This window comes from Acanthisitta chloris, unplaced genomic scaffold (assembly GCF_000695815.1).
Source record: "Acanthisitta chloris isolate BGI_N310 unplaced genomic scaffold, ASM69581v1 scaffold521, whole genome shotgun sequence".
Taxonomy (NCBI): Eukaryota; Metazoa; Chordata; class Aves; order Passeriformes; family Acanthisittidae; genus Acanthisitta; species Acanthisitta chloris.
The window spans coordinates 189,173-210,511 of NW_008657434.1; the positions used below are offsets into that span (position 1 = coordinate 189,173).

General features: G+C 38.2%; 1 protein-coding gene across 1 annotated transcript in view; it reads right to left on the reverse strand.

Annotated features, from left to right (window-relative positions):
- Positions 1–1,396: 1,396 nt before the first annotated feature.
- Positions 1,397–21,339, reverse strand: part of UBE3D (ubiquitin protein ligase E3D) — a gene marked incomplete at its 5' end in the record, with an annotated part of 48,167 nt that continues 28,224 nt past the window's right edge. Inside the window, 2 exons of the mRNA XM_009084692.1 lie at positions 1,397–1,561; positions 9,003–9,141. Coding sequence (XP_009082940.1) covers positions 1,397–1,561; positions 9,003–9,141 — 304 coding nt within the window. The remainder of the gene's footprint in view (positions 1,562–9,002; positions 9,142–21,339) is intronic.

A 21,339-nucleotide genomic window follows, 5' to 3' on the forward strand; every position in this document is an offset into this window, starting at 1 on the left:
CATTTAAAGCACTTTGAAACCTACTAAGAAGCATCCTTATAAATAGATTTGTTTTTCTGCAGAGCTTTCCAGACTTTGTAAGTAGCTTCAAAGCTTCCATCCAGACTGTTAATGGAAATGAATGGTGGTGTAGCTTTCCATAACAACACACATTCACAAAACACACTGCATAACAACACAAAATATTAAGAAAAATTTCCATTATAGAATCATTGTTATCTAATGACTCAGTATTGTTTTGAAAGCAACAGAGCTCTATATGGATGATAACCTGATTACTGTTTAATTTTAGCTATGACGTTGACACACCTCACAGAAGTCGAACTATTCATTATAATCTGAATAGGGCTAAGACTAACTTAGAGATGCAAAGATTTTGGGAGGAAGTAGCCCCATAAAAACCATGTCAAATGTGTATTGCAATATCTGGCTGTGCATAGGGCTGAATATATCTTTTGTGCAGAGACTGTTTCTCAGCCACAGAGACAACACCCTCAGTTAATAAACAGAAGTGGATGTTCTAGAAGTGTATCAGGCCTCCCATAAGACTCTTCTTTATGGATATATTCAGGTACATAAACCATGGGTATTTCTTTTCCATAACACACTCACAGTGTGGTGCCTGTTGATAAAAAAGACAAACTCTCAGTTCATGTTTAATAGCACACTACAGACACGACTACTGGATAATTAGGACATAACAGTTATGCTTTTAGATTTCAAAATTACTTGGGAAAAGCAAAAAAGTGCACAACGGATGCAAACAGGAAAAGAAATGAGTGGCAACAACGATCTGGCATTTTTATCCCTAATTAGTTCTGTCTTCACCTCTCCTGAGTGGTTGATACCTGGGCTATACCAGACCATCTAAACTGGATTCCTGCAACTGTACATTCACATCTAAATGGTAAATGACTGTATTGGTTTTGCTTGGCAAGGGTTTGGTAGCAGGGGGCTACAGAGGTGGCTTCTGTGAGAGGCAGCTAGAAACCTCTAAGTCTGACAGAACTAATGCCAGTTGGCTCCAAGACAGACCTGCACCTGGCCAAGGGCAAGCCAATCAGCAACGCTGGAAGTGTCTTTGGGATAATAGATTTAAGAAGGGGAAGAAAAAACTGCTGCAGAACAGCAGCCAGAGAAGAAACAAGACTGTGAAAGCAACAACTCTACAGACAACAAGGTCAGTGAAGAAGGAGGGGGAGGAAGTGCTCCAGGCACCAGAGCAGAGTCTGCAGACCATGGTGAGGCAGCTGTGCCCTGCAGCCCAAGCTGGTCCATGGGGGAGCAGTCTGTGGAGGACTCCACACCAGAGCAGATGGATGCCTGAAGAAGGCTGTGACCCTGTGGGAAGCCTGCACTAGAGCAGGCTCCTGGCAGGACTTGTGGAGAGAGAAGCTCATGCAGGAGCAGCTTTGCTGGTAGGACTGGTGACCTTGTGGGGGACTCGTGCTGGAGCAGCCTCTTCTTGAAGGACTGCATCCTGTGGAGGACCCAGGCTGGAGGAGTTAATGAAGAACTGCATCCTGTCCTGGGAAGGACCCATGTTGGAGAAATTCTTCTCCTGTGGGAAAAAATCCACACTGGAGCAGGTGAAAAGTGTGAGTAACCTGAGGAGGAGGAAGCAGTAGAGACAACAAGTGATGTGCAGACTGCAGCCGCCATTCCCTATCTCTCTGCGCCGCTGGGAGGATGTGGTAGAGAATTTGGAATAAAGTTAACCTGAGAAGGGTGGGAGGGGTAAGTGTTTTTAAGATTTCTTTTTACTGTATGCTACATGTTCACTGCTTCTCACTTGGAGCTCATGGAGTTTTTTGTAACAAAATCTACTTCTGTGTAGGATACACCCAGGTTTACTCTCTCTGATTTCTGCTCTACTGGAGAACCATCTTGGAGGAAAAGAAGCATTTACCTTTTTTGAAAAACTGATGACAAATTTTGAAACTCCGTTTAGGGCTACTGCTGTCAAGGTCTTGATTCTCCATCACTGAGTGCTGAAGTAATCACTGAATTTTGTGCTTCCACAAGTAAACTCAGTTTGCTTTTTTTCCTATTCATAGCTTTAGCTTCAGTTTAGGTTTGCACATGATAGATTTCATTTTGTTTCAGGCCAATAAAAATAGGCAGCTCCTTTCCATAGACAAAGCGTAGTCATGCCACAAATTAGATAAGTGAGATAATACCTTCCCATCAGTATGTCCAAAGCAGCCCCAGATATCACAAAACCACAGTCTAGAAATAAGAGCCTGTGCTGCAGGTATGGATGAGCCATATAGGCACACATAAGGACAGATAGGATATAGTTCAATAAACTCTTGCATATGCAGAGCCAAACAGTTCTCAAGCTTTAATAGAATCTGTGTGGAATTGGTATGAAACATTTTTCATCCAGTTTCAATGAAGACTTAAAGATACTAATTACATTTCAATGAAAAAACTGTTCCAGCTCAGCTTGAGGCTTCAAGAGCTGACATTAAAGGAAATGGGATAGTCTCAGTGTGCAAGAAAGACACCTGAACATTCCAGAGATACTTTTAAAAGACAGCTTACAGAGAACACCAAGTAAGATAACCTGAGTGGTATAATATAAATCAGCTTAATATAGGACTATTAAGCAGCAGACAAGAAAAACAACAACCTCTTAATTGAACATAGAAATATTTATCATTCGGCAAAGTATTCAGATTTGTCTTTGAAACACTCTCAGTACCATTTGCTCTTGTCAGCATTTGTTCAGTATAATTTCATATTTTTTTTTTCAAATTATTCAGCAGCATTTCAATAGATTAATTGTGGCTTTTAGAAAATGCAGACAAACACAAAACCTACCCCAAATATACATCTTATAACTTCTTCTATTTTAAAGTCAACGATATATTTTCTATGCATATTTTACAAAGCTACATCTGCTTTCATGCATAAGGCTTGGGAACCTATTTCCTATTTAAAATAAATTGTTTGAAATTGAACTTAAAAACTTCCACATAATGATGACAATTAAACCAGAAATAATTCTATGTCATCCTGGCAACTGATCTAAGTTAGTCAGAACTAGAAAAAGCACATAGCAGGCACATTTATACTAATCTGCAAAAATCAGAACCTCTTTATTTTGGGGGAAACAGGAGCAGCCAAAAGAGGCTGACACTAGCTACACTTGGTTTGCTCACTATAGTTTACAGCACATAAAACCAGTCAGTTAAGAGAAACAAAAATCACTGTATTTCACAGAGCCTGCAATGTATTTGCAGTGATTGCTTCACACTACTGTCAGTGTGCACTCAGAAGTTTCAGAAAACATAAGCAGTCACAAGCTTTAGCAAAGTATTTTTTTAAAAAACCTTAATTCTCAGGAAAAAAAATGCTATAGTATTTAGGAACTCAGCCTTTGTCTGTGAAATATTACAGAATATACATATTCAGATCTAGAATTCATTTTGTGGGAGATCCAGAGTAGGCAAGTAATGCTGTGTGATAAGCTATTTTAGAGCATAAATTGACTTATTTATTTTTCCTTTCTGGGATAGTTTAATAAAAGACACAATATTGTGAAAGCCATTCCTTCACTCTGGATATTTTCATTTCTTATATGACTATTGCTCAAATCATTTTGAACTGGAGTAGAACTTTGTCCTGTCTTTGCTGCTGTTTGACAGTGCTTCAAAGGAGTGGAATCCAGCTTAAAAGAATCTGTGCATCTTCTCCAGCTCCAAATGCCCAAAACAAATGGAGAAGCTGAGCTGAGCAGATTTGTCTACATTTTACTCAGCTGTTTGCCTCAAAAAGGATTTTCAGAAAACATATGTGCACCTGCAAGTGTCCTCTATCTTCAGGTAACTTCTGGTGCTAAATGGTTTTGAAAGTGCTTTTTATATACATAGACACACATTATAAAAAAAAGGCATCAATACTAAAACCCACCAAATCTCAAGGGACACTTTAGTCTGGACCATGTGTAGACCTGAGAGAAAGCAGTAATTTTAATTTTAAATTTTGCTATCTATGAGTCTTTTGATAGTCATATACTAGAGCCATTAAGCTATAATGAATACTGTATGTATTCACTCTTAGGTTTTTGGAGCAACTTTTACTCTGTATCACTAAACCTGTTTGTCTTTAGCAAGTTTTCTGCACTTTCTTAAGAGACTTTAAATGACAGAGAAACATTTCCAGGAAACATTTTTCCCTCCTTTTTTTGAAACTGCAAATGAGTTTTTTCCTTCAGAGACACCACTAGGAATTCTTACTGCTATGGTAGAATGAAAGTTTTTTGGTTTTTTTTGTTAGACAGTCCATTTCTCTTAAGCAAAGCAGAGAGTGTGTTGAAAGCTACCCATGGCACTGGGTGCAGCTCCAAAGACTATCAGAGCTATTTGAAATAAAATTTTGAACTAGCTCTGCCATTCTTAATCACAATCTTCTTTCAATTTCATGCAACTGTAACAGTAAAAATAAAGCCATGATCTGTTTAACTCTGAAAACTGTTGTTGCAGTCTGTGGCCTTATGAATAGTGCCTTTATAGAGGAAGTAGAATGTCTGGTTTCCCACAATAACAGCAGTGAGAGAAAATGTGCTCAACAGCCTCATATATCATCATAAGCATTCAATATCCAGGACATTTTCTGTTCACTGTGCTGAATTCAGGAAAGAGGAGATAAGGTTAGAAAAACACAGCAGAGATTACTTGTCACTTTAAAGCATCTCCCTGTGTTAAATGTTTTGTGCTGTAGGCTCTAAAATACCAACACATCCTCCCAGACTCTGCTGAGAAGTAGCAGCTGAGTAGTTCTGTGATAAAGTACAGGATAACTCAAGTGGGTGCTAGGTACGAGTGTTTGCAAATATTAAGAATAATACACAAAGTAAAGCCCAACCATTCCTAAAGCAAAGGGCTGACAGCTCAGGTGGATGGAGAGCCATATAGATTAAGAGTGTAAAAAGGTAACACATCTTTCTGTGCACAGGGTAATGGAGCTGAAGAGAAAGTGGCAAAACAGTGCCCAGAGCAAAAGCAATCTTAAAAAAACTTCTCTCTCTCTCTCTTCTGCTTTTTTCAGACAGCTTTTTTTCATTGCTCCAGGATAAGTATCAAGTGCCTCAATCAATCCTATTCCCTTGATCCGAGATGTCCTTAGTATGGGTGAAGGATTACAAGCCTGGGAAGCTGCAAGTCAGGCCTGTAAATCCATGTTCTCCAGTAAACTCAGGGGTAGACATCAAGCAGCAAGAATTTCACTTTGATCCCTCAGAGCTTCCAGGCTCAAGCTTCCTAAGATTTAACTCTCTACAGTCCACCAGAAAGATGTCAAAGCAATTGCACAGGTGAAATGAGAGATAAAGGAAAGATAATCTAGTGCCTAGGAACAGTCTGGGAAGCTTAAAAGCTGGTTGCAGTGAAGCACCTGAAACTCAGCAGAGAGCTATGTAACATACTCTGCTTCTGCTCCTCTCCTCCAGGCTCCTCCAGCAACATAAATCACACTGAGAGATCTTTACAGGGTCAAAGCGGAATTGGAAAGTGATTTCAAATATTATGTTACTAAGCAGTAGCACACCACTGGAAAATAAAATGTAATTTATGTCTCTGCACAGATACGGAGTCTGCTAAGCTAGTCCCAGAGAGCTCTTCTAGAGCACAAGGCAGAACACAGTTTATTACAGATTATTAGCAACTAAGCACATTTCCTTTGTGTGCTTTTGGCAGCCTAAACACCATCCAATGCATATGCATACCAGCTAAAATTGTGGCTTGTCAACACTGCAATATTGTAATATAACTGGGAGAAAGGGTAAATACAGGCTCAAAAAACCTGGGTGTGGGTGAGATAATTTTGGGTACCTAACTGAAAACAATTGGATTTTTAAAATCTATACTGACATGGTATCAGGAGTTAAACTGTAACTTTTAGATCACTATATACAGCTGCCTGTTAGATGCATTTTCAAATACTGTATCCAAATACAAAGAAAAGCACCAGTGAAAAGTACTGGTCCATTTAGCTCCACACCACGTGCCGAACACTGGGAACACTTATGAAAGAAGAAAACTCTGTCACTTTTGGGGTCATTTTCCTTCTAACTCCTTCAGCATGCAGTTGGAAGAGTCTGGCCCCCTGCTAAAAACAAGACTGCCCAGATAACAGGAATCTGTAATTATTTTCAGTTTAAATACAAGTTTTATTAGGATATAGAAGTAAACTGGTTTAACTTTTTTCTAATAATTGCCACATCTAGGTCCACCACAAAATAAAGCAGAACTAGTTTTTGTCATTTTGCCATTACTCCACTAAGACACATGAAATACCAGTTTTCAATTAGTGCCCTTTTATGATTCCCTGTTTAGGAATCTGTAATTATTTTCAGTTTAAATACAAGTTTTATTAGGATATAGAAGTAAACTGGTTTAACTTTTTTCTAATAATTGCCACATCTAGGTCCACCACAAAATAAAGCAGAACTAGTTTTTGTCATTTTGCCATTACTCCACTAAGACACATGAAATACCAGTTTTCAATTAGTGCCCTTTTATGATTCCCTGTTTGACTCACAATCTTCACTACTTTGGATGCAGAGGGATCTATGCTCAGGCAACACCACAGTATTTTAATATCATTATCCAAGCTCTCAGCGGATCTTGCCAACTTTTTCCAAGAAAAATACAGAAAAACTAGGACCTGTAATTCTAATATTTGCCATACAGAAAGTGAACACGAGTAGAAAGAAGCAAGCCAGAAAAGAAAAAGATAAGGCTGACAGTCCATTGTATAGCATCAGTGAAAAGCTTGAGCAAGCTTTATTTCTGCTTCATGGATTTACTGAGATCTAAACAAGGTTCACAAGGTTAAAAACAAATAAAATAATATTTTCCTGGACAGTGTTTGCCCTCCAGGACAAACAAGTGGTGATATTGACTGTCTGGCAAGGAGAATGACAGTTGGAGCCAGAATTTTATCAAAACAGCCATTTTCCTTTCCTCCAACTTGGCAAAATATAACATTATCTTAAGCAGTGCAGATTTCAGAACTTTGGATTTTCAAAAACTATGACTTTTTACCCTGTGTGCTGCTATGAAAGCACAGACACTGGGAATCAGCTCAAAATATAGCCTGACATTGTTTGCAACCAAGACTGGACATTGTCACATCACCAGCTGTGGCATGCAGGTGGGCAAACCACGACCTGCACAGGCTGGTGCTGGAAGACACCACTCCCCACAGCACTTCACCTTAGCAAAGCACTGGGATGTTTGCTTTCAGCTGTCCCACAAAAATTCGGGGTTGAAAGGGCATGGTCAGAAGGTCTCCAGGGGCCTTCCCACTCCATGCCTGACATAACCCTACACCTGGCTCGTTTCCAGGCTCTGCATGGTGAACCTCTAGGGTGACAGTTCCTTTACAAAGGCAGCTCCACAAAGCTACAGTGACTCAGGAGCAATTGAGCACAATTGTAGGGAGTCTGACAAGGAAAAAGAAAAGTCTGATGTTTCGTGTATTCCAAGGTAGAAATCCTTTCTGAGTTTACTGGTTCATACCTGCACCAGTTGAGTTACTTCCTGCCTCTACCCCAATACACAACCTGGGACCGAGTATGGACAGAAACAATACAGGACATACAGCCTCAGCATACAAGAAGAAACTCCTGTTTAAACTATCATGGATAAAGCAACAAATACTTTACCACAATTCCAGTTGAGTAGTCCACGTTTCCTATTAAGAACTGAATATCCTGGATTAGGCAACCAAAATGTTCACTTCTGAACGGGAAACATGGAACTGTTCAACTGTATGGACAACTAGTACTGGCCAATCCTTGAGATTTGTAATTGCTGCAGTCTCCATTCTGTTGCCAGCCAGGAGATTCTTCAATTTTATGGCCCCTGAATGTGCAACCCAATAACAATTCTGACCTTGGGCATTAAAATAACATGTTGAAATGATCAATGGCTGCTGCCATACCCAAGTGTTTACCATACACAGATCCCATTTCCAAGCTCACAAGCTGCAAAGTGAGCAGACAATGCAGGTGCATACTTATTTCCTAACATCTAGAGGAGCTTTCAGCAGTTGTACATCAATATAACTCTATTAAAATCAATTACTTGATTTTGGTTTATGACCATGTTCTTTCTGGCTCCAAAATTCGACAATAAGATTATTTTTCAGTAAACTTAAGTCAGAAACACTAATTAAATATGCCTTAACTACAAACAGGAAGTATGGACAAATAGAAACTACCTGATTTCATGCTACAAACTGTTTAGGACACTCAGTCCCACTAAGATATGATTCTTCTGTAGCTATCAGAACAAACACAGGTTCAGGTACAGTTACTGCTCAACAAGCTGGTTACTTTAGATTTGCATCAATGCACAACTGATGGACTATGTAACTACAAGGGATGATAGAAGCATCATAAAAAGGCTGAGTTGCTATGTTGTATCATCATGAATTCAGTTGTCTGTGTATTGCATTTGTGAAAATCATAGTCTCCAGACACCTGACAAATACAAATCATAACATGCCTGTAACAATGTTTTCTTAGGAAAATTTCTATGACTGCTGAGAACTTCAGCCGTAACATACAGGAGAACACTGGAGAAAACCAAATGCTTCCGTCCAAATTTTACAGCTTTTCACCACTGGAAACCTTAATTTTTTTGCTGAGAAGTTCTTTTGTGGGTTTATTTTTAAGCCAACAAGATTTTCTATAACGATTTTAGCTACTCCAGCCAAAGTTGGATGAAATTTCTTTGAACATTTAATTTAATTTAAACAGTGATTGTATGTTTGAAAATCCAATGACATTTCCTGCCTTGGTCTACATTCAATACAACTGAAAGAAACTGAGCACTACAACAAGTTCTCCATTGCTATATTTAATATAATGGAGAGTCATGCAACTACAGAAAGAAGATAAACATTTACTCTGAAAGGGTTTATGGGCCCCAGGGATCTCTTTTTCCTGAAAGTAACACCTTTATACTGAAATAGCAGCTGTTCCTTACCTGAAAAGAGTTCATGTATCGAAGTGAAGGTGGTAGAGATGTGGTACTCAATCCCAGTATCAACAGTAATTCCAAACATGTTTCTGATGGAAACGTTAAAGGATGAACTCCCATATCATTTTCCCATGCATCAGCAAGTCTATAAAGTTTAAAAAATAAAGACCTTTTTAATTTTCTTAAAATATATCTTAAACACAAGTTTCAAATAAGTATTAGAATGTGTCATATTATTGTGATAAAAAATTTCCCTCACATTTTCCCTGTAAAAGTCATAGTTAAGTGTGTTTTACCAGAAAGACAAGGTGAATTCCGAGTACCTTAACCATAGCACCAATCTTTCAAAAAGATACATAATGTGAAAGGAAAACTTAGCATACATTAGATAAAATTACTCATGCTTCTAATTCAAAGTTTGATTATTTTTGAATAAAATTTCATCTCTCACTGGCAATTTCCCATCATATAATGTTTTACATATAGAGTATTCTATTCGGAACATAATGCCTCCACTTTTTATTTTGTTTCTGGAAACAGAAAGTCCTTTCACTTCTGAAAAGACAGGAGGTCAGGTGTGATTTTCAAAACTGATGTTTATCATGCTCTCACTGAAAACTTACTAACAGTCTATACCAAGCAAAAACTTGACCTCAGTTTATTTTATAGAGCTTTCTGCTTTAGATGGATTAAAAGAATTAAAATTTCTAGAGCTAGTCATAAAAACAACATTCCAAAAAGCACATTCCTATAAACTGTTCCCACTACCTCATGCTGAAGAACAAGATTAGTTCAACAAGATTTACGCAGAACACAAGAATATTCCACTTCCTATTGTTCAGGATTATTTCTTCCATAATGTACACACTGACAGACTGATCAGTGATCAGTTACTTTAATAATTTGATCAGTGCAGCTAGCATCAGATACTCCAGAGCAAGAGGGGTGTCAATTATTCTCAGCAGATCTGAGGGCATCACTTTGGAAGACAATGCTTGCTACCCTTCCAGCTCCAAGACTTCAAAATGTCAATAGACAATTCTAGCATCAGCTTTCATTTTTAAATTCCTCCAGCTCTTCTGACTGAACCACTGCTTGTGAACACATCAGCTAATTTTAATGTGGTCTGTAGAAACAGCCACATTTTTTAAACACCTGGAAGAATACCCCAACACTCAGCATGGTGAAAACTGAGCAAATAAAACTCTGCACGTGTCTGAGACCATACCAAAGGACAGAGGTCAAAACCTGCCACACAATAACAGCCTTTATAATAGGTAGTATGCCACTGGACACTTACACTGTGCCACATAGATCTGGAAAGTTGTTTAAAGCTACTACAAAAAAACCCCAAACTGTCTACCAGGACAAAAAGGTGAGATGTTTAGGAGACATCCTGGAGGATTTTCACTATTGAAAGGTACAAGCCTCTAGTTATAGCGCAAATACTATGTCTATATTGAAAGGAAGTAGGATTCTTTTAAAAGGCTATGCAAGTGGCCAAGCCCAGAAGAGGCAGCCCTGACTAGTTCAGAGATCCAGGTTGGATGGGGTTCTGAGCAATCTGATCCAGTGGAAGGTGGAAGGACACCTTCCCCACAGCAGAGGGATTGGAATTGGATGGTCTTTAAGGTCTCTTCCAACTCAAACCATTCTATGATTCTATAAATGTTCAAGGAGGAACATTTAATGCTAGATGATGAGCACTGAGCAGCCTGTAACCACAAAGTCTTGTTAACTGCAATCCAGAGTTGAGTTTTATATTTCATTGTAATTCTGTAACTTCATTTCCATAATGAAGTTCCATTTCCAGCATAATTAGAAACTTACCGTTATCTGTTCCTTACTAGGTCTTTGTCCTACATTTTTACAATCTGGTGACACAGGCAAATTTAGGTGAAGCTAGCAAAATTGGGGCTTTCCATTTTTCAGAAATCAGCAAGTCTAAACAAAGCACTGTGCAGGCACCTTCAAACACAGCTAGAGAGTTTGGAGACTGGAGGTGATATGCTAAGGTTCTGGGTCTTGGGAAGGTGTTTACACAGATCAACACCCTCTGTTGCAAAGAAACTTTTCAGAACTCCAAGCAATATTCAAAACATCACAACTTACTTCAGTACCCTAATTCTATTCCTGTGTTTTTACTTGAGTATGTTTTGGAGATGCCTCCTCATTTTAAAGTCCAACTATTACAGCCCTGACACTGAACTAGGGCACTTTTTCTTGTGGCTGTTGGCTTATTTGAGGGAAAGAATACTTGCTTAAAGACATTTAGTCTAATTATATTCCAACTCTTGTTTATTAATCACTCAGTGATTAGTATTTCCTGAAATGATTCCAGTGTATTCCCCTATTACAAACAAACAAAGTGTACCCTAGCACTTCCTGCTCACGTTAGGAATTAGTCTTTGAGACTGGTGCTTTTGCAGCATTTAATACAAGTGATTGTGGGAAGTCACTGCTTTATTAGATCATTTATCTTTGTTCTTTGCCTCTATTACTTTTAGAAGTATTTTTCCATAATCTTCATTGTAGAGGAAGGAGAAAAACATCTATGCTTAAAACAAAAGCAAAACAAAACACAAAGAACCCCCTGTTTTTCACCTTAGTCTCACAGAGTCTTTCTGTATAAGGAGAGCAGTCTAATTTCCAGTGCAGTAGAGAAGAATGCTTGCTTTCCATTTACTAAAAGAGATAGATTGGCTGATAATGCTCCTTAGGAGAGTGAGGATCCACAAAGGACAACTCAGCCCATCAGTTCAGTGTTTTCTCAGAGACCAAGCCCAAACATCAACACTCTGAGTTGGATGAGAGCTTTTCAGACACATAAACAGAACTGTGTTTTGCTCTCCTGATATTAACAAAAATACCCCCAAACCAACAAAAATCCAAACCAAACCAACAAATTTGATTTGACATTAAAACAGGGCAAATTGTCAGAAGGAAATTTTTGGGAGGGCTGTGGAAGAAGATGGGAAAGAAGCATGTAGGACTCAGATGTGTGCATGGTAACTTTGGATGTAGATAGGCTTTGCATGCATGTGCTCTCTTCCCCTGCTCCTTAATACCTTTACGTAGCAATGAATTCTTCCTTCCAAGCTTCCCTTGAGAGAAAGCAGGCTGGGCCAAGCCTCCTCCTTTTGTGAGTAAAGGCAGAAGCCAGCATAACTCCCAGACAGCACAGCACAGCTGGCTGTCTTGGCTGAAAGGACTAAGTGGTAGGTAAGACATTCACTGGAGGAAGGAGAGGTTAAGAAGAGAAATAATACTATTCTTTCTTCTGCAAACATTCAACTTTTCTACATAGCAAAGAAGCCTTAAGAGTCTGGACTCCACAGTATGACAAAAGAAAAAATTATGACCCTCGGGATTAAACAAAATTCATAAATTCTACACAAATTCCCTAAATCATCACGGGGCACAAGATTGCATCTACTTTGGACCAATTTTATGACAAGTAAAATCTTACCACTACCTATTGACCTTGACAGTGTTTGGGGCAGACATGAGTCAGCTTTAGAAACTAGACTTTAAAACAGTAAGATATAGTAAAATATAGTAAGATATAGTAAAATATACTCAACAAAATGGTCCAAACTAAGAGCATGCTCTGAGTTAATAAAAGGACATGTCAGAGTGAATTTTTTCACAGGACATTAAACCCACCTCTATAAATCATCATCATCATCCCATTTTGCCTGTCAGTGATCTGACTAATAGGAAAACACAAATAATTCCAAGCATCCTGTCTGTCACTCCATTCTTTCCATTTCCTCCCTCTTTTCTTTAACCACCTCTTCCCCAGAACTTGTATTAACCCTCTTACCCTATTTCAACCAAACTGTCTTAAGAGAGATCTCAAATATATTAGATTTGGGGAATTTTCATGTTTTCCTGAAAATCAGTGTCTGAGTAGTGAGGAGATGCACATCAGTTACTCCACAGAGAAAAGCTGCTGAGGGAACACAACAACATGTATACCAACTAATCAAGTGATGTTTAGCTACCTGGGAGAATATTAGCATAAACTCAATAATACGACACTTCTATCTAGCAAAACCAACTACTGTAAGCAAAGTAAACATGTTCTTCACAACGTATTCTACTCCCTAATGACTGAGACAAACTAAGAGACTTGGTGGTTTTACTTAAGTGCACTCAATTTTGTGGATTCAGGACAACTGGAAAAAAACCCTTATTTTTCAAGGCAGGAAGAAAGACTGGTGGAAATGCAATTAATCCCCAGTAAGAAGAACAGTCAGAACTGTTCCCAGTGTTAACCAAAGTTGAGGTGCAGCCTCTGCAGATTAAAGCAAAACCTCAAACTCACTCCTTCTGTTCCATCTAAAAGACATATATGTCTCATCCATGAAAACACAGCAAACAGACATAAGATTAAAAGATGTAATTAGAACCTTCATATAACTTACATTTTGAGAAAGACAGAACCACATATGATGAATACCAGTAAAACTTAATGTATTTCTGGCATCTATTTCAGAACTGAAGTAGTACAGAAAGTGAACAGAGTAAAACTACTCCAGGGGGAGATACTTGGCTACTGTGCTAGATGCTGATATGAAATAACTATGTGCTATGTGCTAAACTGTCAGAATGTGCTAAACAGTCAGAAAGAAAGATGACAGGCTGAGACTATCTTCCCCTTGTCCTTTTCAATGCTTTGTCTACGGAACAGGTCGTTTGAAGGAGAAATTTTGAACATGATATGATTGTCACGTTCCCACAACCAGTCAAAGAAACACAGCTAGGAAAGTAAAATTCCTACAGCAATATGTACAAAAAAATAAAGTGATATTTTCAAAGCTGTTTAGCTCATACTGAAGGGAAATCCAGGGGAAGTTTGATTTCTTTGAAAAATAAAAAAAAATCAGCAAATGCTATCTGAAATTCAACCCAATAATTCTGCAAGCAGAGGTGAGCAAAACTTGAAAACAGCTACTGAGATATGACTAGAGATAAGACAGTTACTTCTCTAACAGAAATAACTGATCACAATGTTTTTAGATATTTGCATTTTAGATATTTAGTACATTTGACTCAGCATGTATCAGAATGGTATTTCTCCACTGCTCACTATGAATTCATCCCAATGAATTGCCTACATAAATCTGATGAACATTTCAAAACTGTGTCCTTTAAAGCAAGGTTTAAGACAACAAAATAATGAAATAAGTTTATTTCCTAATTCCTTGGTATAAGAACTAGCAAACTAACACAGTCATCCATCAGGTCATGGAACCCACCCACAATGTCCTAAGTCTTCAAGAAAAACGCAGTATTCATGGTATGTCAGTGAGGCATTTTCAGAACCAGGAAAAAACTGACAAGGATTCTCACAAGATATTGAAAAACTGGATGAGACCAGACTAGATTGCATTTCTTTCAAAGAAGCCTCTTCCATCATTACTAAAGCCATTTATCAGTAGTAATCACCCTCTATCATACATGAGATTCACTTCAAAATGCAACTGAACTTGTAAGCCACAAACAAAGTAAGTCCACTTCGAAGAGGAACAGGTAAGCCTTTCTTCCTTTCCAGCACACCCCATCACCACCTCTGATTCAGCAGGCTACTTCTATAAATACATTAACTGAGGGGAGTCTATAGAGGTCAAAACTGGAAAATGAAAAAGCTCTTACTCAGTGTACTACCCAGTGTTGCTGAGGCACTGGATTAACTTGATTTGATTAGCTACGATCTAGGTAAATGCGTTCTGCATTTAGGACTCCAAATGCTGTGAAACCCTTGAGGTTACTAGGTTAGCTATAGCTTCAGTGCTTTGCTGAACCAAGCTCATGCTGAAGAATCCAATATAAAAGCTGACAGAAGCTCAGCCCTGACTCTTAGAGTTCACTGAATGTTGTTAAAGCTGATTTTTTCACAAGCTACAGCTCTGGTAGAAATGACAGATGACTTTACTGAACCAAAGGACAAAGTTGCTAAATGAAATAACTATTTGTAAAAATGATTTAATCTAAAAACAATTCTAAATTATGGTTGATGATGTGTCTATATACTTAATATACCGGGAGGCTAAGTTATTTATACTTTTAATTATCCTTGCAGTGATCTAAAAATGACATAAAAATCAATGCATGCTCATTAGCTGCTAAACTCTTGCCAAAATTTAAATAATATGGAACACTAAGAAGTGCAGTAGTTCCACAGCCCACAGCAAATTCATCTGGAAAAAACTTTCTTTACCAAATCACTGTTTCCCTCCTGAAACAAACATCTGTGGTCATGTTCTAACACTGTTCTTTATTCATTCTCAACAGCTGGGAGTGACAAGTGTGGGTTTTGAGCAAATCTTCCCTGGGCTCCTTACTAGTCATATGGTATCTCAAATGAACGTGTATTCAATCTCTCATAAGTGATAAAAAAAGGGAAGAACAGAAATTTAACCCACTGGTGTCCTTGCAAGGTAATGAGCAAGAAAAGAGCAAAGCATCTTGGGAAGTAAGAGGACAGGAGACATGCATTTTTATATTTCTTGCAATGGACTACAGTGGTCAACAGCAGAAGCTCCAGCTCTAAGTTTTTAACATTTTCTTTTTTTTCAATGTATCACTATAGAGACAGGATGAAGGTTTACCTAACTGAATTTCTATACTTCCAAGTAGTCCTAAATACTTCCTCCTGCAAAGCATTCTTATAAGAAAGTTACTGATATATAATCCTTATAATAAAGGATTACATACTTTAATATAGTATATGTAGTTATATCGGTTATATATATTAATCACATTGAGATAGACTTATACATATTTCTATAAAATAATATAAATAGATGTAATAGTTGTATGTATAACCATATGATCATTATTAATAGTCTTCTATCTTTTTTTCTGAGCAATGCATATTTTGAGTGGAAAAACTATAAAATTCCAGGGTCTGGTCAAAAAGAAGTTAGCTAGAAATTCACTTCAAAAACAATTCAGCAGGTTTAAAATACCATATCCTACAAAATATAAGTTCTTCTTGAACTTTCAGTGTGTCACCAGTTGAAAAGGACAAGTTATTTAATACTAATAAAAAAGGCTTATAATGAAAATTCAGATTTAACCTCACCAGAGTACCAGTGCCATAATATTTTTCATAAGGGCTGACATAAGAAGTATCAAATGGCCTTGTAATATTTCAAAGTGCCTTTTAAGTAAAATTATGCTATCTGCTCCACTGAAAGCTGTTGTGATTTAAAATCGATATTCCACATGCAGTTTTCTCATTTCTAACTTCAATACGTATCACAGGTTAAATAATTCATGCTAAAAAGTACATTAAAAGATGGTGGATTAAATTGTTTGCATTAAACAACTGCATATGAATCTCAATGACCTTGATTTTATTAATGTATTTTAAATTTTACAGCTTCTTGACACGCTTTGATCATTTTAAGCTATTTAAGGGAAGACAGAAAGATAAGTAAAAGCTGCAATCTCAAACTGTAAAACACAGCCCAAATTATTTCTCTTCTGTTTCACACCAACCAACATTTTTATTAGCCTCAGCTGCTCTGTATTAACCTAAGTGTAACTACATTGGTTTGGTAAAGTTATTAAAAATGCAATTAGCACAAATAAACCCTCTGAATAGTCCAGAGAATTCAATTCTTTTTTTCTCAAAGTGGTAAAGGGCAAAACCAGAAAACCAAAGAACTGTGTTGGTGGGGGATGGTCTCTTCTGCCATGCCTGCAGGGAGAGGACTAGAGGGAATGGTCATAAACTGAGACAGAGGAAATTCAGATTATTTGTTAGGAAAACGTTTTACACTGTTAGAGGGGTCAGGCATTGGAATAGGTTGCCCAGGGAGGTGGTGGAGTCACCATCCCTGGAAGTGTTTAAGAGGTGTCTGGATCTTGTGCTGAAGGATATGGTTTAGAGGTTACAGCAGAGTGGCAGGTTAATGGTTGGACCTTGGTTAGAGGTCTCCTCCAACCTTGATCATTCCATGATTCTAAGGATGTTTACAAGTGGATTATTCCTCTGAAGCACAGAGAACGGTCTCAACATAATGCAATTTTTTGCATGGCAATAAATCTTGAGATTTTAACCCTGTCCAGGAGTAACTTTGCCTTGGAGTATGTAATTTCAAAGTAACACTCAACATAATTCTCCAGACTAAAGAATTTTGGGTGTTCACTGACTGCATTTTTTTACACTGCCTTCCCTCCTCCAGCTGGCTGCTATGCAATTTCAAAAGCTTTAATTTTGAGTTACAAACTCTATCACCCATTAAATATTTTCATTCCGTTGCAAAACAGCACCAACTGTACAGTCTTTGCAGAAGACAAAATAGAATTTCAGCTGCAGGAATCACTGAAATAAAGCTTAAACATCACAGAAGGATTAGCAGGTGTTCATCTGTGTAGCAACCTTTAAGCTGAAGATTCATAGTATCTAAAACGAATGCATGAAAACCTAAATCAAGCAACAATGTTGAAAGCAGACTTATGTTCAATGGGACACCGAGATGCGTGGGACTAGGAACACTTGCAAATGTACTAAATTTAAAATTCACAACACTACTCAAACCATGCACAGATGGTCAGCGAGTGTAACTAAGACATTATCATCTTTATTTAGTTTCAGCATCAGGTAAGCAAAAATAGGCTTATCAAAGAATGAAGAGACAATATGATTTTAATTTTGTGGGAACTGACCTTGGATCTAAAATCCCAAGCTTGCCAGGTCTGTTCCAGGATATGTCCCACAGGCAAAACCACAGTCCATAAAGGTACAGCCGCAGCAGCTCTATCCACAGAGCCAACCCATAGTAGTAACTGCCCATGGAGAGCAACATTCTTTTTCATTCATCTAAAACCTCAGGAGTTTATTGCAAAAGTCGAAGCTGTAAAAGCAGAAAACTGCAGCAAATTTTCATCAAGTCACAATGAAGTTCTGCTTTAGAGCAACTGACTGAGGGATACAAGTTCATGTAGAAAACAGCTCCTGCCTGGCTTGTGACGCTCAAACATATTTAGACACAAAAGGAAGAAAATATGGCAGACAGAATTTCACAGATTCACCATATACTTTCTTGAAACTACTTTTTAACAATTCTGACATAATTTTTGCCTAGCTGGGTGCAAGAGTAGAAATCACATGTTAGTTTAGACATTCTCCTACAAACCAGGAAAAACACAGGAGTTTAGTTCTTGCTGGGCATTGCCTAAAGTCTGTTTCTACTGCTCTTGAACAGCCACACCATGCGGAATTGCTGGCACAGCTCAAAGTACAATGTAATTCCTGACTTCTCAGCAGCAAAGCAACATGGTCCCACTAAGAGGAGAAGGAAATGAATTTCAAAAAACTGCATGGCTGATGCTTTAGGATGTGCTTCTTTGCTTTAATGGTTGTGTTAAGGCTTTAAGCTGCATTTTCTTCATGTCTTACTGCATCCCAGGTGGAAAGAATGAAAAAAAACTTCTCTGAAAACAATAAAGATCAGATTGTTGCAGCCAGATCACTGCTGACAACTCACCATAGTGAAGGATGGCAGTGCTGCTGGTCATCACCATTTAGATTAGCAACAGGTGTACTATGACTCTAGGCTGCAATTTTCTTGAGTATGCCTACAGCTCAGAATGCTCAGATAGCTTTGCATGCTCCTTAAAATGCATTACTTCACCTTAAGCACCTCTTGATTCCTTCCTGCATACATCTTGCTCTAAATTAGAACAGATGGCTCATAATTTCCCTAATGTATGGCAATAACTGTAGACTACTGTGCTTGGGATGAATGCAGAGGACACAGAACAGCATGCTATTGACCTAAGCTAAAAGCCTGACTGCTACCATCTTAACTTGCAGGGGAATATCAAATGTGAGCAGCCACACCATCAACCTAAATGGCCTCCCTTCCCAGCATGTATCAACCAAGTACTCAAATTCTAAGGTTACATCTCTTCCTTTTTTAACCTTTCAACACTTCAGATATGTAGAAAAATAAGGGCTGCTGCCCTGGCAAATGGCAGTATGCCTCTTCTAATAACTCTCATTTCCTGAAGGGTAGAAGTATACAGTAGGGCTGTAGGAAAACAAAGTACTATATAAAAGCTTCCTCATGGCAACTGCTGACATCAATATGGTTACCTGACAGTAAATGCAAAGTAATTCACGACAGCTCATCCTTGAAAGATTCATGCAATTTTAAGGAAGCCTCCTCATGGGGCTAGCAACTCTTCTGGTAACTGTTGTTTTCAATCTACAGTTTTTTCTCCTCGGAGGCATTAACAAGGATGTAGTCCTCTATATCAATGCTTGTTCTACAGATATTGTGGGAAACATATCATTCAGAACAATTACCTCCAAAATTATCTGAATAAAAGAAATGTGTTTAGAAGTCAGGGCAGGAGAAGGAGGTTGGGGGTAACTGGCAAGGCAGACAGAAAGTATAAAATCATGGAATCATTTAGGTAGGAAAAGACCTCTAAGATGATACAGTCCAACTGTTATTCTAACACAAGTCCAAATACTGTCACAAATGCTTCATTTCCCAGAGAAATAAAACATATTTGTCTTGGTCTAACTTTTCCGTAAACCAACGTCAAGAACTTACGGAATCTTATCAAGGGACTCTAGTGATGTGCCATAAATGCAGGGTGCCTCTCCTACTTGTCTATACACTAGCCAGCATGGCAATAAATCTTTGTACACAGCCTACCTTCCCACCTGAAGGCTGAGACAATAGGCTGCCCCTCAGTCCCTCCAGGCATCATGACACTAGGCAGAAGGCCCAGAGAAAACACAAAATATCTTTGCTCTCTCCTGGGCTACACTTCCACAAAGCTTTCACACAGGTATGATTTTACAGACTTTCCACTCTCCCAGGTTAGAAACCCCAAATAAAATATAAGAGGAAGACTCAGGAGGAAGATGTTTATGAATATTGGCATGTCTTGATTTCTGAATGCCTAGATGCTGCCAGTAACACTGATCTCCTGAAGTGCCTCTACATCTCTCCAGGAAACTATAGCCTCTATTTAAGAATCACCAAAATGAGGTGTTATATTGTTGATCATAAAACACATGGTGTCAAGTATCCTATCACAAATACCAGGGCCCTTTAGTTCACAGAAGGTTTCCCTATCTACAAATGCTATGCTCAGTATCTGATAATTATTTTGCACCATGTAAAATGTGAAAGGTTGATAAAGAGGAAACCAAAAAAGTCCAAATCCATCATTCCAAACAGTGGCAAGGCAGATTAAATAAAAAAGCTACATTTTTGAACTAGTTCAGTACAGAAGGGTCCAAAAACCTCATGCGCTGTATGCCAAGACCCGTTAAGAGTCAGATGCTTAAGAAAGAGAAGATCCATGCCATTTGAAATGGGGGCAGCTACACCACCTTAGCAAGGAATTTTATTAGTATACCTATTGCAAAAGAAACTACTATACAATGTTCAGGATTTAAAAACTATTATACTTACCATTCCTGACCTCTTACATTAATTCTAAGCATCACAAATGCAAGATTAGGAATGATTTTAAGTTATTGCAGCTTCTAGTTTCATCTGTCATTGGCTTGTTTTCTAGTTTCATCTATTTGCTCACTGAGACATTACTGAAGTCAGTCCAAAAATACCTGTTTCTCTTGCCCAAAACAGCTACCAGATGATTTCCAAATGGGTAAATCTGATTAAAATATCTACAGAGTAACAGCAACTGTGTCATGTGTGTCGAATTTCAATACCCATTATTGACAATATCTCAAATCTCACAGATGCTGTAGAAAATGCAAAAAACAAACCCCTACAACAACAAAACAATTCACGAGATGAATTGTTTGGCACTTTGTCAGATTTTAAGATTATTTTACCAATTCTGCATCCAAAAAAGCAGAATTTTATATCCAGATTAATCGTTCTACAATGACATACAATGACATACAATGACCAATGGGCACAGTGTTCCCATCACTTACTGAAACAAAACCTCATTATTATCTAGGGCATGGGAGAGATTACATATTCCTGTTGTATCTACAAGGTGTACAAATACATGCACCTGCTGCTTAAAGAGAGCACCTGTAGCTTAATTGCTAATCCAGAACATCCATGTGTCTGCATCCTTTCACACAATATTCAGTGCCACTGCTTGTAAAAATGGTGATACCAGCCCTAGCTACATTCAGGCTTGTGTTTTTTCTTCAAGGTTTTCTGGGATTGTGCTGCTCACTTACCTGCAGACTGCCCTGTATGGACTGCCAGAGAATGTAAATTCTTTTGGAGGAACCTCACTGAACAGCTTTTCAGAGCTTGCTATCAGAAAGTTTTGGTGAATAGGGACCTTTGCAAAGAAAGGAAGTACTCTTTCC